Source organism: Nerophis ophidion, linkage group LG05 (assembly GCF_033978795.1).
Source record: "Nerophis ophidion isolate RoL-2023_Sa linkage group LG05, RoL_Noph_v1.0, whole genome shotgun sequence".
Taxonomy (NCBI): domain Eukaryota; kingdom Metazoa; phylum Chordata; class Actinopteri; order Syngnathiformes; family Syngnathidae; genus Nerophis; species Nerophis ophidion.
Window position 1 is genome coordinate 75,371,375 of NC_084615.1, and position 17,674 is coordinate 75,389,048.

Sequence of the window (17,674 nt, forward strand, 5' to 3'; positions counted from 1 at the left end):
TTTTCGGATTATAAGTCGCTCCGGAGTATACGTCGCATCGGCCAAAAATGCATAAAAAAGAAGGAAAAAACCATATATAAGTCGCACTGGAGTATAAGTCCCATTTTTGGGGGAAATTTATTCGATAAAATCCAACACCAAGAATAGACATTTGAAAGGCAATTTAAAATAAATAAAGAATAGTGAACAACAGGCTGAATAAGTGTACGTTATATGAGGCATAAATAACCAAATGAGAAGGTGCCTGGTATGTTAACCTAACATATCATGGTAAGAGTCATTCAAATAACTATAACATATAAAACATGCTATACGTCTACCAAACAATGTCGTTACTCTTAATCGATAAATCCCATGAAATCGTCTTCCTCGATGTCGCTTCTAAACAACTCTGCCAACTCCAAAGGTATGCGCCGCTTCCTCTTGTCGTTTTCTGCTGCATATTTCACTACGTCCAGCTTGTAATCTGCAGTACATGATTTCCTTTTTGGTGCCATTTTTGTTCAGCCCTTCTCAGTTTTTATAAGTTACCGCCAACGATGAAATGATCCATTTTAATAGCTACGGCAGTAGCTTATAGCAGTTAGCATTCCATGACCCACAATGCACTTCTGCCATGACCCTCCCCCGCCGAATTCTTATTGGTTGACGTGTGTGTGACGATTGGTGACATTTTCTTCGTCTCTTCCGCGAATGAGATAAATAATATTATTTCATATTGTGTAATCTGCAGTACATGATTTCCCTTTTCGGTGCCATTTTTGTTCAGCCCTTCTCAGTTTTTATAAGTTACCGCCTACGATGAAATGATCCATTTTAATAGCTACGGCAGTAGCTTATAGCAGTTAGCATTCCATGACCCACAATGCACTTCTGCCATGACCCTCCCCCGCCGAATTCTTATTGGTTGACGTGTGTGTGACGATTGCTGACATTTTCTTCGTCTCTTCCGCGAATGAGATAAATAATATTATTTCATATTGTGTAATCTGCAGTACAAAATTTCCTTTTCGGTGCCATTTTTGTTCAGCCCTTTTCAGTTATTATAAGTTACGGCCAAAGATAAAATGATCCATTTTAATAGCTACGGCAGTAGCATATAGCAGTTAGCATTCCATGACCCACAATGCACTTCTGCCATGACCCTCCCCCGCCGAATTCTTATTGTTTGACGTGTATGTGACGATTGCTGCCATTTTCTTCGTCTCTTCCGCGAATGAAATAAATAATATTATTTGATATTGTGTAATCTGCAGTACATGATTTCCTTTTCGGTGCCATTTTTGTTCGGCCCTTTTCAGTTTTTATAAGTTACCGCCAACGATGAAATTATCCATTTTAATAGCTACGGCAGTAGCATATAGCAGTTAGCATTCCATGACCCACTATGCACTTCTGCCATGACCCTCCCCCGCCGAATTCTTATTGGTTGACGTGTATGTGACGATTGCTGAAATTTTCTTCGTCTCTTCCGCAAATGAGATGGATAATATTATTTGATATTTTACGGTAATGTGATAATAATTTCACACATAAGTCGCTCCGGAGTATATGTCGCAACTCCGGCCAAACTATGAAAAAAACTGCGACTTACAGTCCGAAAAATACGGTACTACATTTTGAAAAATATTTTACAGAAGTGATTACTGCAAACTTGTGCATTCTGCAACTGCTACATTTATCGTCGTCGTTTCGTAAAATCTCGCACTCTTCCGCCTTTCTTGATTACCTCCCGAGGAACCCTGAATAAATGTTTAGCCTTTTTTTTGCGATTTGAACGGTTTGAACAGGCAAAAACAACATAAGCGTAGGGCATTTTTATTCTCAGAAAAAGGCTAATTGGCGCCTAATACCCACTGAGAACAGACTAGGTTTGACCACCATATTTATTGAACGTCCACAATGAAGTTACCGTGGCTAAAGCTAGCGAAGCGGGAATAAAAATAACAAACACTGACAGATTAATTCCAGTGGAAAGAAACTTTTTACCTTAAACCCAACGTTGAGTAAGCATTAGCAAAAAAACTAATGGAATTTATAGTAACGGATGATCAATTACTCTCAGTGGTGAAGAATGCAAGATTTTGCCGCTTACCTGATGATAAATACATGACCGAATCAGCCCTTCCCGACTTGTATAAGACTGTTAGTGAAGTCATCTCCACAAAATGACAAAGCGTAAACTTTGTCAGGTTCACAATAAGCTATTTGGAGTGCCGATGTCAAATCTTGATCAGTCATGACTTTAACAGCAAATTTACCGCATGCCTTTGCTAAGCGCCCGAGTGAGAAGAGGTTTTAAAAAAATTAGCTCATGCTTGCCTTTACCGCATGCCTTTGGTAAACGCCGGAGTGAGAAGAAGTTTTAAATTAATTAGCACCCCCGGCTGCAATTCAAGGAAATATGGTATGTTCTTCACAGAAAATGAGCCAAATTCAGTGAGACTCAGTTCAAAAAATTAGCTAATTGTATCATTTTTCTTTTTATAAAAAATGAAAACGGGTCCCATAGACCCAAACGCCACACAAGGGTTAAAACATTAAATGTAACACAGTTACAACATACCGTGATTACTGCCAAACGATCGCTCTAATCACTCTAATAACTCGCATTAGTGCTGTTTCTATACAACACTAATTAAAAACATTAGTTCGACACATTAAAGTTTCATCAGCTTATAATAATGTAAGTATTAAGTATGTTTGTATATTTCTCCGATGCTTAAAGGCCTCCTGAAATGAGATGTTCTTATTTAAACGGGGATAGCAGGTCCATTCTATGTGTCATACTTGATCATTTCGCGATATTGCCGTATTTTTGCTGAAAGGATTTAGTAGAGAACATCCACGATAAAGTTTGCAACTTTTGGTCGCTAATAAAAAAAGCCTTGCCTTTACCGGAAGTAGTAGACAATGTGCGCGTGACGTCACGGGTTGTAGGGCTCCTCACATCTTCACATTGTTTACAATCATAACCACCAGCAGCTAGAGTGATTCGGACCGAGAAAGCGACAATTTCCCCATTAATGTCAGCGAGGATGAAAGATTTGTGGATGAGGAAATTTAGAGTGAAGGACTAGAAAAAAAAAAAGGCGATTGCAGTGGGAGCGATTCAGATGTTATTAGACACATTTACTAGGATAATTCTGGGGAATCCCTTATCTGCCTATTGTGTTGCTAGTCTTTTAGTGAGATTAAATAATACCTGCAAGTCGGGAGGGGTGTGTTGACGCCAGAGTCTCTGAGAGAAGTCACGGCAGCTGCAGCAGGACGGAAGCTGCGCTGACGTCTCCGGTAAGAGGCGACTTATTACCACAATTTTCTCACCGAAAACTGCCAGTTTACATGTAGTCGGTCGGGATCCTTGTTCGCTTGACCGCTCTGATCCATAATAAAGCTTCATCTTCGGGAATTTTAAACAAGGAAACACCGGCTGTGTTTTTGTGGCTAAAGGCTAAAAGCTTCCCACCTCCGTCTTTCTACATTGACTTCTCCATTATTGATGGAACAAACTGCAAAAGATTCAGTAATGCAGATGTCCAGAATGCTGTGTAATTACGCGATTAAAGCAGACTACTTATAGCTTGGATCGGGCTGGAAAATAATGTCCGGTGCCGTCAACGCGACACTTCGCGGGAAATTTAATATTGCAATTTAATAAACTAAAAAGGCCGTATCGGCATGTGTTGCAATGTTAATATTTCATCATTGATATATAAACTATCAGACTGCGTGGTCGCTAGTAGTGGGTTTCAGTAGGCCTTTAATGTGCAACACAAGAATCAAACGTGTCTTTTTTTTCCCACAAAACGAACGACTCGATGACTTTCTCATGTGTTAATATCCATGAGCACACCCATGCAGGATTTGTGCGAGCACAATGACAACACAACCTAATTGACTTTCCATCAACATGGTTCCTGTGGTCCACGTACGGTCCGGAACGGCACAACCGCCGACTATAAGAGGAATTCACCGCTGCTTAGCTGTTCAGTTGTGGTCAAGGCCGATTCCTGACGAATGGCGTTAAAATGGTCCACAATTACCTGACCTATATTATCTCATTGGAGGTGACAGCATCATTTGTCTTTACATTGACCTGTAATGTAACGACTCCAATGCAGCTGTCTTATGTCATTCAGTGAATCTAGCACATATCTGAGTAATGTTATACTTGGTTGTCATGGTTGAAAAAGGGGCCTTAACACTTGCTCTATTAGCTCCTGTAATGGGAAAATCATTCATTATTTGGCACACAAAAGAAAAAGACGGCGTGATCGTCAAAAGGGTCAGAAAAGCAGACTTATTAATGAGCGCCACAGTGCAATCGGGCCCAAGGTGTTCCTTCAGATGACACATTAAAAACAAATCACAAGCCTTTAAATGTTAATTAGACTTCTCACGTTGCAATGTGCAATGCTTAGTCCCCTCAAGACGCCGCTGTTCCCCTTGCTTTCCATGGGCCTCAGTGGAGCTATTTTGACAATTGACGTAATTGGCCTCAGAACACAACAATTCCGGATGTGGATGCTACTAATGTTAGCTTTTACTATTACTATTAGTAGTAGTAGTGTTACTATTACATGTAACAACAGCATGACTGCAAATGGTTGGTCACTTTTCTGGAACTGATTTTGTGTGTTTGCGGGCGACAACTAAGAACACCAGTGATCTTATTCCATCCATCCATCCATCATCTTCCGTTTATCCGAGGTCGGGTCGCGGGGGCAGCAACCTAAGCAGGGAAACCCAGACTTCCCTCTCCCCAGCCACTTCGTCTAGCTCTTCCCGGGGGATCCCGAGGCGTTCCCAGGCCAGCCGGGAGACATAGTCTTCCCAACGTGTCCTGGGTCTTCCCCGTGGCCTCCTACCGGTTGGACGTGCCCTAAACACCTCCCTAGGGAGGCGTTCGGGTGGCATCCTGACCAGATGCCCGAACCACCTTTTCTTTCTTTAAAAAATAATAATGAATCAAAATCAATGTCATTTTGAATTATTGACCTATTCAAGGCTTCGGTTACATCACATTAAATATTCCACTTTGAGATATTTTTGGGGGAAAATCTTGCATATTTTGTGTTTTGCCATATACAAAACTGATCAGTTTTTTTTTTAAAGAAGGACCTAAGACATAAACAACAACATAACTCAAAATTGACGCATATATCTGAAGATGATCTCTAAATTATTGTGCTAAAAGTAAACAGTAGAAAAAATTTATAATTTATTTTTTCAAACTTTAATAAGTAGGAGACTTTTGGATCCCCAATTATTTTAGTCTGATTTGTTTTTAAGTGTCATTGCTCAAAAAAATAATAGTGATTAAAAATCCAAAATTAAGGCTCCAAATATTATATAATCTCAAATATTCCACCTAAAAAGTTATTGGATGAAAATATTGCATATTTTGTGTTTTTTCCATTTTTTTTTTCTAACGTTAATCTAGAGATTTAAAACTTGCATAATAATAAAAATTATAATACTGCATAATGACACATTTTTAATATATTTTTTTAAACAAAACCCTTTGGGGTCCCCGGAATCATAACTGAGTGGAGGCCTAAATTTATATTTTTTTATACATATATTTTATTGGTAAATAAAAAAAAAAATGGCCCCCGCTTACTCTGATTTTTCAGTGTGCGGCCCTCAGTGAAAAAAGTTTGGACACCCCTGGTTTAAAGTAATTAAATCATTAAGACCAACAAAAGGTTTAGCAACTTTTAGGTTTTGGATTAAATAAACTCTTCTTCTACCTACTCCTTTTCGAAGATGTTGAAAAGAGAAACTGGAAATTGTAATTTATCACGTTGTATGCTTGCATGTTCGAAATAAACTCAAACACAACTCAAGATCTTCCATCCATCCATCCATCTATCTTCTTACGCTTATCCGAGGTCGGGTCGCGGGGGCAACAGCCTAAGCAGGGAAACCCAGACTTCCCTCTCCCCAGCCACTTCGTCTAGCTCTTCCCGGGGGATCCCGAGGCGTTCCCAGGCCAGCCGGGAGACATAGTCTTCCCAACGTGCCCTGGGTCTTCCCCGTGGCCTCCTACCGGTTGGACGTGCCCTAAACACCTCCCTAGGGAGGCGTTCGGGTGGCATCCTGACCAGATGCCCGAACCACCTTTTCTTTCTTTAAAAAATAATAATGAATCAAAATCAATGTCATTTTGAATTATTGACCTATTCAAGGCTTCGGTTACATCACATTAAATATTCCACTTTGAGATATTTTTGGGCGAAAATCTCGCATATTTTGTGTTTTGCCATATAAAAAACTGATCAGTTTTTTTTTTAAAGAAGGACCTAAGACATAAACAAAAACATAACTCAAAATTGATGCATATATCTGAAGATGATCTCTAAATTATTGTGCTAAAAGTAAACAGTAAAAAAAATGTATAATTTATTTTTTCAAACTTTAATAAGTAGGAGACTTTTGGATCCCCAATTATTTTAGTCTGATTTGTTTTTAAGTGTCATTGCTCAAAAAAATAATAGTGATTAAAAATCCAAAATTAAGGCTCCAAATATTATATAATCTCAAATATTCCACCTAAAAAGTTATTGGATGAAAATATTGCATATTTTGTGTTTTTTCCATTTTTTTTTTCTAACGTTAATCTAGAGATTTAAAACTTGCATAATAATAAAAATTATAATACTGCATAATGACACATTTTTAATATATTTTTTTAAACAAAACCCTTTGGGGTCCCCGGAATCATAACTGAGTGGAGGCCTAAATTTATATTTTTTTATTCATATATTTTATTGGTATTTAAAAAAAATAATTATAAAAAATGGCCCCCGCTTACTCTGATTTTTCAGTGTGCGGCCCTCAGTGAAAAAAGTTTGGACACCCCTGGTTTAAAGTAATTAAATCATTAAGACCAACAAAAGGTTTAGCAACTTTTAGGTTTTGGATTAAATAAACTCTTCTTCTACCTACTCCTTTTCGAAGATGTTGAAAAGAGAAACTGGAAATTGTAATTTATCACGTTGTATGCTTGCATGTTCGAAATAAACTCAAACACAGCTCAAGATCTTCCATCCATCCATCCATCTATCTTCTTCCGCTTATCCGAGGTCGGGTCGCGGGGGCAACAGCCTAAGCAGGGAAACCCAGACTTCCCTCTCCCCAGCCACTTCGTCTAGCTCTTCCCGGGGGATCCCGAGGCGTTCCCAGGCCAGCCGGGAGACATAGTCTTCCCAACGTGTCCTGGGTCTTCCCCGTGGCCTCCTACCGGTTGGACGTGCCCTAAACACCTCCCTAGGGAGGCGTTCGGGTGGCATCCTGACCAGATGCCCGAACCACCTCATCTGGCTCCTCTCCATGTGGAGGAGCAGCGGCTTTACTTTGAGTTCCTCCCGGATGGCAGAGCTTCTCACCCTATCTCTAAGGGAGAGCCCCGCCACACGGCGGAGGAAACTCATTTCGGCCGCTTGTACCCGTGATCTTATCCTTTCGGTCATGACCCAAAGCTCATGACCATAGGTGAGGATGGGAACGTAGATCGACCGGTAAATTGAGAGCTTTGCCTTCCGGCTCAGCTCCTTCTTCACCACAACAGATCGGTACAACGTGCACATTACTGAAGACGCCGCACCGATCCGCCTGTCGATCTCACGATCCACTTTTCCCTCACTCGTGAACAAGACTCCTAGGTACTTGAACTCCTCCACTTGGGGCAGGGTCTCCTCCCCAACCCGGAGATGGCATTCCACCCTTTTCCGGGCGAGAACCATGGACTCGGACTTGGAGGTGCTGATTCTCATTCCGGTCGCTTCACACTCGGCTGCGAACCGATCCAGCGAGAGCTGAAGATCCCAGTCGGATGAAGCCATCAGGACCACATCATCTGCAAAAAGCAGAGACCTAATCCTGCGGTCACCAAACCGGAACCCCTCAACGCCTTGACTGCGCCTAGAAATTCTGTCCATAAAAGTTATGAACAGCTCAAGATCTTGTCTAAATGAAAAGTGATTGGTAGGAAATAATACATGTGTAGTATATGGTATATGACACTATTCTAATCTCACATGGACAAAAAAAAAAAAGCCTAGATTTATTCAAGTAAAGTTTCTGAAATAATTCATCATTGAGGCGTCATATATGGCAATTGCAATAAAACAGTCATTGCAAACTTTTTAAGGAAATTACTGGAAATAAAATGGGTCACTCAGCAGCAAGTGCATGCATCCTTTCATCGAAGGCTGTTTGGAAACACTGCATACAGAGTTGAATATAAATAAAATAACACATTCATTGCAGAATAATGACATCATTTTGTTTTTCCCTCTGATTTTATGTTGTTTGAAGATGATTCCTCAAGAGCAGCAACATTTGAAATAGACTACCTTTTAAATGTTACCAGACACATTAGGTATATTTGCGCAAACTATCGGATCGGTATCGCCGATACTCGCCTGAATTTTACTTGGGTTAACAGATCGGAAAAAAAACTAATCCCTGGTATCGCACATCCCTACTGTGTAGCCATTCCCTCTCTTCTAGTCTTCCAGTTCTTGGAAGACACTTTATTTTCCACCTTGGTGTTTAGGATTAGTATCTTAGAAGCCGCTTTTCAACGGCGCGTTCAGCTTGCTCTCAAACTCCAACCTCGCAGCCTCCTGGTATTCATGCAACTCCTGCACGTGTGTAACAAGGAATATGGACATGTAATAGTGTCTACCTGACGACATGTAATAGTGTCTACCTGAGCGTGTATCCCTTCTGAGGGAATCTTTCACAGGAGTACAATTTTAAGCATGTAGACCAGTGGTTCTTAACCTGGGTTCCATCGAACCCTAAGGGTTCGGTGTGAGTCGGCCTCAGGGGTTCGGCGGAGGTCAAAACACACTCGACTCATCGTGTAAATAAAAACTTCTCCCTATCGGCGTATTACGGATATGGCAACAGCAGAAGTCACACTGATTGGCAGGTGTGTAATTTATGCACTGTGGTGGTTTGGTTCTTTGAACAAGGTGACATTCATGCACGGATCATTTTGTGCCCCAGTAAAAAAAACATGGTAACACTTCAGTATGGGGAACATCCATCCATCCATCCATTTTTCTACCGCTTATTCCCTTTTGGAGTGGCGGGGGAGACGCTGGCGCCTATCTCAGCTACAATCTGGCGGGAGGCGTGGTGCACCCTGGACAAGTCGCCACCTCATTGCAGGGCCAACACAGATAGACAACATTCACACTCAGATTCACACACTAGGGCCAATTTAGTGTTGCCAATCAACCTATCCCCAGGTGCATGTCTTTGGAAGTGGGAGGGGGAACCCACGCATTCAAAGATCCCGAGCCTGGGATTGAACCCAGGACTGCAGGACCTTCGTATTGTGAGGCCGACGCACTAACCCCTCTGCAACCGTTAAGACCTATGGGGTACATCCATCCATCCATTTTCTACCGCTTATTCCCTTTTGGGGTGGCGGGGGGATGCTAGCTCCTATCTCAGCTACAATCTGGCGGGAGGCGTGGTGCACCCTGGACAAGTCGCCACCTCATCGCAGGGCCAACACAGACAGACAACATTCACACTCAGATTCACACACTAGGGCCAATTTAGTGTTGCCAATCAACCTATCCCCAGGTGCATGTCTTTGGAAGTGGGAGGGGGAACCCACGCATTCAAAGATCCCGAGCCTGGGATTGAACCCAGGACTGCAGGACCTTCGTATTGTGAGGCAGAGGCACTAACCCCTCTGCAACCGTGAAGTGTTACCAAAAACATTTAACTTTGTCTTGAATTTGAAAAAAAACTATTGTTATTTATTACTAAGAAGGGTTCGGTGAATGCGAATATGAAACTAATGGGGTTCGGTACCTCCAACAAGGTTAAGAACCACTGATGTAGACACTGGATGGTAAGGATCAGTTTTAAAAAAAAATGCAACTATCCGCCTCGACCCGATCCCATGAGCTAGTTCGAAATCAGGACTTTTTGAAATGACTAAAGGCAATGTATGACAGTTGTTGTTGTTGGTATATGTTTGGGGTTTAAGAAAATGAAGTTTTGAGGTGGAAACACACAGCCGATAAGAATTACTATCACTAAAGCTACATCCCAGACAAGTTGAGCTGCCCTACAGAAGTTTAAGCGTGACTAAAAAAAGCTCCAACTTCCACAACTGCAGGGCAGCATCTACACCTCAAATTCTGATTGATGTGCACTTGATGTCCCCAACGTTTGCTAAGCAGGGCTCCTTTTTATGAGCTGAAGTGTTATTATCAGTCAGGTTGTTCAGGGTGGACATTCGGTTGGGTTCCGGTTGGGTTGCTATAACAGCCTTGCCGATTACTCTGCACTGTAGTACCCGATTGTGGTGACATCGAGGCTGACCTTGGAGTCACCTCCCCCGCTGCCGCACTCTCCCTTGTCGTACCACCATTTGTTTTTCAATTTGTCCAAGAGGCCTTGCTCATTCAGTTTTAAAACTGCCAGGTTAACAGCATTTCTTGAAACGATAAAACATAACTTGTAAGAAAATGCACAGGTCCGTGAGAAATCTAATGCAAAGTAATGGGTTTACTTCTAAGCATCATTCTTGATAGGCGGCGCTGGTAGAGAGGCTACCACCGCCACCGCAAGGGGGCTTTACGCACAGAACCAGTTACTCGGAATTGGTAGGAAAGGACAAATTGCGGTTTAAGAATTTAAGGAGAGATTAGAGGCTCACTTAACGTAAAGACAGTGTTAAATCTTGGAAAAAAAAGGTGGCATAAAGGGTTACGTAGTTTAACAAACTGAAGTGTGCGGGATGGGGACACTTGTCATTGAGAAGAGAAGTAACAACAGCCAACGTCATGCAATTAACATTTGTCACAAGTGGCGGCACAGCTTTTAAAAGGCTAAATTGAAAAACCATTGAAGTGTTAAATTAAAAGTGACAGCACAACAGTCAGGTAGGACAACACACGAGATGGAAGGAGAGATCAAAGGGGTGGGGAGAGAAGAGCAACGGGAAGAGAGACATAAACATGAAATGAGAGTTAGCTTTGACCATATAAATAGGATTGGATCAGAACATCATGTATAAAATGATTGAAAAGTTAGCAAAACATCCTTCGTATCCAAGTGCATTGAAAATCATACGACCGTTACCTGTGCTTCCATGAAACAAAACAAGGAGGAGGAGACAATGACAACAAGGGGGACATCAGGGTAGGTGGAGTACTATAACAACATGGAGGATATTGTTATATTATTCCACCCACCTTAATGCTGAGCCTTTGGGCGTCGCCACACCGTAGCCTTTGGAGTCGAGGTTCCCGCCCACTTTCATGGTGTCGCACGGCTTCCGCTGCTCGATGTACTCATTCATGGTGGACTCCAGGAGAAAGGCGAACTTGCCCTTTGACTTTCGTACCCGGGCCACGCCGTCCGGGGTGGTCTTAACAAACACCGAGGGCTCAGCCGATTTCATGTACGACCACATCTTCTCGTACACGGCTATTTTGGATCGCTGTGCGGAGAGGAAGCAGAAGGGAAGAGCGGGTTCAGAAGCACGTAGATGCCTGTCACGCGTCCAATGGATTTTTGTAGGATTTTGGGCTTAATGATCACTTGATTGACAGCGGTATTAAGAAGTACTTAAAGACATCCTTTAAAACCTCTGTGATATCTTCAAATACTCCCACAAAAGATCTGCTTGGTAAAGTTAGTAAGATCATGAAGCACAATAATTGACAAAAGTCCATTTCTCTTGATTGGCATTAGTGTCAGGTGCGTAGTTAAAGATTGTACAAGCACTTCATTTTTCTCATGTTTAAAATGAACATATACAGCAGGGGTGCCCATTACGTCGATCGCGAGCTACCAGTCGACCGCGGGGGGTGTGTCAGTCGATATCCAGCCAGGCTTTTAAAAAAAAATAGACCTAAAAATTAGTGATCATTAATCTTCACCAAGACGTCACTTAAATGACATTCACGGTACCGGAGGGTCTTGTGAGATGACGCTGGCTGCTGCAAGATCATTATTATGAAAATATGACCGAGAGGAAGGCGAGAAACACTTTTTATTTCAACAGACTCTCGCGCCGTACCTTCCGTCAAAACTCTAAAGGCCGACTGCACATTTCCTATCTTCACAATAAAAGCCCTGCTTCATGCTGCCTGCGCTAACTAAATACAGAGTCTCGGAAAACTGGCGTGCACAAGCGATCCCTCAGAAAGCTGGCGTGCACAAGTGATGTGCACGCCAGCTTTCCGAGACTCTTATTTTGTTAGCGCAGGCAGCATGAAGCAGGGCTTTTATTGTGAAGATAGGAAATGTGCAGTCGGCCTTTAGAGTTTTGACGGAAGGGACGGCGCGAAAGTCTGTTGAAATAAAAAGTGTTTCTCGCCTTCCTCTCTGTCATTTTTTCATAATAATGAACTAGCAGCAGCCAGCGTCATCTCACAAGACCCTCGGGTGCCGTGAATGTCAATCAAGCAAGCTACGGAATTTGCCGCCAATGTTTTTCTTGTAAAGTGTATGGAAGCTGGATGAATTAAAAACCAACCACTTTCATGTGGTATTGTACAGAAAGGACAACTTTTTTTCTCCTCCATTTGAAAATGTGGGCGTTATCATCATTACTGTCTGATTCCAATCAATGCAAGTCATCAGAATCAGGTAATACACCAACTTATATTCTTGTCTTTGTGAAAGAAAGACATCTATATGTGTTACACATGCTTGTATTATCATTAAACACATTTAACTTGTTTACAAAAATGTCTCTTTCATAAATAAATAAATATAAATGATATATATAAATGAGGTAGATCCCCTCGAGTTGGTCAATTGAAAAGTAGCTCGCCTGCAGAAAAAGTGTGGGCACCCCTGATATACAGTATACAGATGTGGTTCTCAACCTTTTTTCAGTGATGTACCCCCCGTGAACATTTTTTTTAATCCAAGTACCCCTTAACATTACGAGCAAATTTACAAAAAATGTTTGTCATCTCTTCTGAGAATACAGAGCATAGAAGAAAAGGTCATTTCAAACAACAATATTCAAGGACAACTTTAAAACAAATGTGTACATCAGTGGTGGGGGTAAAATTGTGGAATTCTCTTTACAACGAGATAAAAAACTGTAAAAATATATTCCAATTGAAAAAAATATAGATCATATGGACAGCCATAAGTGTTTACATTTTGTTTTTTATTTATTATTTTACTTATTTTATGTCTGGTTTTGTATTTGCTCTGTATCATTCCGTGAGGTGTATATTATTACTATTATTTTCTTGGTTTGGTTTATACTTTATGAAGTTTTGCACTTGTTGTGTTTTTCTTGTGTTTTTTGTTTTTGATTGTTTCATTACATTTGGATACATGTGTCGGCTTAAATGATATTCATGAAGTAATGTATTATGTCAAAGGGGGCAGGAAAGCAGGGGTTAAAATATGGAACTGTTTAAAGGATGAAATAAAACACAGCACCAACATAAACCGGTTTAAAAAGCTTTTTAAATCATCTATCATTAGTAAATATAAGAAAGAAGAGCAAACATTGTTTTAGAAAGACAATAATATATAATATGTATATAAATACAATGTATGATTTCATAATTATACATATAGGTTATATCAAAATGTATATATTACCACTTTATATGGAATTTAAATAAATTGTGTATATATCTGTGTTGGCCCTGCGATGAGATGGCGACTTGTCCAGGGTGTACCCCGCCGTCCGCCCGATTGTAGCTGAGATAGGCGCCAGCGCCCCCCGCGACCCCGAAAGGGAATAAGCGGTAGAAAATGGATGGATATATATATATAAGTGTACAAATGTATATGTTTGATTTAAATGTTAAACTGTGTGCTACATATATGCTGCTTATATATTGTTTAAAAAAAAAAAAAGGAATATAAGTGAAGCATGTTTTAGATTTTATATATTTTGAACCTTGTTCTTGTTGTGAAGGGGTAGGTTTATATAAGCGTTGCTTCAACCTACACCCTTTCGGCTCAATCATTGCTCAAATGAGTGTTTTTTTTGTTGTTTTTTTCTTTTTTTGTTGTTGTTCTTTGTTATATGTGAAGATTGCCGAAAATAAATAAATAAATAAATTTTAAAAAAAATTATAAAATTTTCTTCATCCTGCTCCTTCTCAGGAATTGTGTGAATTTAAATTGTATAATTGTGATATAATTATGTATCGTTCTAAATGCACATCAATGAATGAGATAAATAAAAAAATGAAAAATGAAATAAAATAATCAGAGCAAAGCATTTTTGGCTGAAAAGAGATAAAGAACTAAATACAGCACTGTGTCATCAGTTTCTGATGTATTAAATTGTATAACAGTGCAAAATATTGCTCATCTGTAATGGTCTTTTTTAACTATTTGGAAAAAATATATAAAAAAATAACTAAAAACTCGTTGAAAAATAAACAAGTGATTCAATTAATCAGTTAAAATTATGTAAAAAGCAAATTATAACCAAAGAATGTACAACAATTCTTCTCAACTAAAGAGGGGTTAATATAACCTTAGAGGAAAATCTAATTTAAAACATTTGTATGCACGTACAACACTTCAAACCTTTAGCATATCAGTATGTGGAATTAAATTATGGAATGGATTAAGTAAAGAATTAAACATTGTACTGATATGATCCACTTTAAGAGGATGTTTAAATTAATAGTGCTTACAAAGTACAAAGAAGAAGAATTATGAGAAACACTTTCAAGCTTATTGAAAATAAGATATTCCTCATCTCAGTATGTTGGTATTGACTGGATTAGTTAATTGCATGTTACAGAACTGTTGTATTGCTTATTCACGGATGTCATTTTGATATTTTGCTGTAAAAAGGGTCAATAGATGTTTGTAAGTATTTGTGGGTGCTCTGAAGTGTGAAAGGGGGAAGGATTAAATAAGCTTTGCTTCTTCCTACTCCTTTTCGGGCATGATGAAATGTGAGGTAATATTGTTTTGTCCGTATTGTATTGTGTTTTAAATATTCATGTTCGAAATAAACTAACAAAAGAAAGAAAAATGAATTATAAATAAAGATTTCTACACATAGAAGTAATCATCAACTTAAAGTGCCCTCTTTGGGGATTGTAATAGAGATCCATCTGGATTCATCAACTTAATTCTAAACATTTCTTCACAAAAAATACATCTTTAACATCAATATTTATGGAACATGTCCACCAAAAATCTGGCTGTCAACACTGAATATTGCATTGTTGCATTTCTTTTCACAGTTTATGAACTTACATTCACATTTTCTTGAACTTTTATTCAATAAATATATTTATAAAGGATTTTTGAATTGCTGCTATTTTTTACAATATATTTAAAAAAAAAAATCTCACGTACCCCTTTGGAATACCTTCAAGAACCCCCAGGGGTATGCTTACCTCCATTTGAGAACCACTGGTATATAGTATAAGTCAGTGCCATTCAATCCGGCCAGGTAACAACACCTTACCACCCACGCGGGTTCAGTTCAAAACATGGGAGACAAAGATTTTTGCAGCAAATTACCAAAACCACTAAGTATTCCTGTTGTATCGAGAAACTTAGACCAGTGTATACACATTGACGGATCATTGCATCGACAGTTTTACCTTGCTTGAAAACAGAACACTGGGGTCTAAACTTGTGATTTACATACCTGGGACGTTCCTCAAGGCACCACCTTTATGTCCTCTCCGTTTTGGGAGTCACACATTTAGGTGTTGCTGTAGCTTGTTTACTTCAGATAGTCGTTTCAACTTCTTCAGTTATACTAATGGTGTTCCTCAAGGTTCCATGTTAGGTCCTCTCTTTAAACATCATTTGGGCTATTCGACTGGTAGACCGTGAGTCCAGTCCGATAAACTTGCGAGAGACTCACATTTTTGCAGCAGATTCTTAAAAATACCAGAGCGTTCCTGCAGCTCTAACAAAATAAAGACAGAAATCTAGTCCCTCCCCTGGTCCTTAGCTTTCTGGAAATGTGGCCCCAAAAACAATTCAATTGAATATCCCTGGTATTTGTATTGTTAAGTATTCCCGTTCTACCTGTGGTATATCCTGCTAACTGTGACTCATTGTCTGTGTGCAGAAGGAGGAAGGCACGTTTTATGTAACCCAGGGATCCTATCACCGAGTAACTCAAATGAGTATTCTTCAAGCGCCTTTGGGTGAGGATTAGCCAGCCTGAAAATATGGGTGAGTCGAGCACTATCTATAATAAGCATCGATTAAATTATTCAATGGTGATGGATTTATTTTGGCATAAATCTGATAGATCTGCCTCCCGGGAGCCTTTCGGCCATAGAGACCAGCTGCTGGGTGTCTGCCACACCGGAGTCTGTTTGGAGGGACTGGAGGAGATGCGGATGAGGGGACAGGGCTGCGGAGCTAGCACTGAGCGCTGGGACGGAGAGGCTTTGCGGTGTCTTGACTGGGTGAGCAGATGTCGGACACCTCAGTCTCCTTGGACGTATCCTCGCTCATCCATTCGGACTGGACATTGGCCGAGAGTGGAGTCGGCTGTTTTGGTTGCTTTGTTGGGTCTGCTCCTGTATCTGGCCATGCTCCCTCCTCCCCAGCGGACAATGGCGTGGAACACCGCAGAGGCCACCACAGTGGATATCTTTCTTTTACTTTTTATTCATAGCTTTATGTAGAAGTGTCTGGTTGTATCTGCTGCTTTAATGTCTTTAATGTCCTCTGTGTTCTTTGATGTTTCCCTCTTACATGTGTACTATGGCTATGAGTTGTTTTTTTTGTTTAGTTTTTTTCCCTTGGCCTCAGTCTGCACCCCCACTCCAGGGCCCAGGCTGAGACCGATTTTTTTAATTTTATTTTAATCTTCTATTCTTGTTTACCTGTATGTCATCTTTTTTGTAAGGGGCGCTGGAAGCCGGCAGACCCGTCAGCGATCCTGTTCTGTCTCCCTGTAATGTTTGTCTGATCTTGAATGGGATTGTGCTGAAAATTGTAATTTTCCTGAAGGAACTCTCCTGACGGAATAAATAAAGTACTATCTAAAGCTCTTCAGACCATTGCTAGTACAAGAGTAATGAGCAAGTTTCCTTAAAGACAAAAAAATATCATTGCATGCACTGCTGACTACTGTACATCTGCTTCAAATACAAGCCAGAAATAGACTGTTTTGGGTCATAATTAAAAACAGGCAAAATCAAAGCAACTCAATGGTTTGAGGGTGGTAAAGACATATATCTGTACGAGATATTCCCCTGTTTTTGCATGGAAAAGCAAAAAAAAATCACAAATACCTTACTGTTTTGTAATGAAAATCACAAAGCCAAAGCACACCCTTTCAGGTAATAGCGAGGGTAGCGGAATGTATCCCCTGGGAACATTGACAGTCTGCTCAAGGTCTCGTCCCTCCAATAATCAATCAAATAAATGTTACCCAATTCAAGAGCTTTAATCTGCTTGTAACACAACAGGGAATGTCAACAGATAAGCACAATCAATAAAGGTTTCATCCACTGATAGAGGTTCCTCAGTGCGAAGTAGCAGAACGTCCATAGGAAACTAAAAAAGATGGTTGTTTAAAACTCAAAAGGTAATTAGACTAAAAACTGATGCGATGGTTACATTTTTGCCATGCAGCATTTTAATATTGAACACTAAATATTGAAGTGGTCCAACTTAGGTGTTGCAGTCATGGTGTCCCATCTAC

The 17,674-nt window shown here is 40.2% G+C and overlaps 1 protein-coding gene across 4 annotated transcripts in view; it reads right to left on the reverse strand.

The window, feature by feature from the left end:
- Positions 1–17,674, reverse strand: part of gria3b (glutamate receptor, ionotropic, AMPA 3b) — a 420,593-nt gene that overhangs the window by 48,897 nt on the left and 354,022 nt on the right. For 3 of the 4 annotated variants that reach the window (XR_009806959.1, XM_061901988.1, XM_061901990.1), the window contains 2 exons: positions 11,238–11,485; positions 10,363–10,477 (listed from right to left, as the gene is read on the reverse strand). Coding sequence is in view for 3 of the 4 variants with exons in the window: in XM_061901988.1 (XP_061757972.1) it covers positions 10,363–10,477; positions 11,238–11,485 (363 nt within the window). In the remaining variant the exon portion in view is untranslated. The remainder of the gene's footprint in view (positions 1–10,362; positions 10,478–11,237; positions 11,486–17,674) is intronic. The other variant, XM_061901989.1, reaches the window with a different exon arrangement.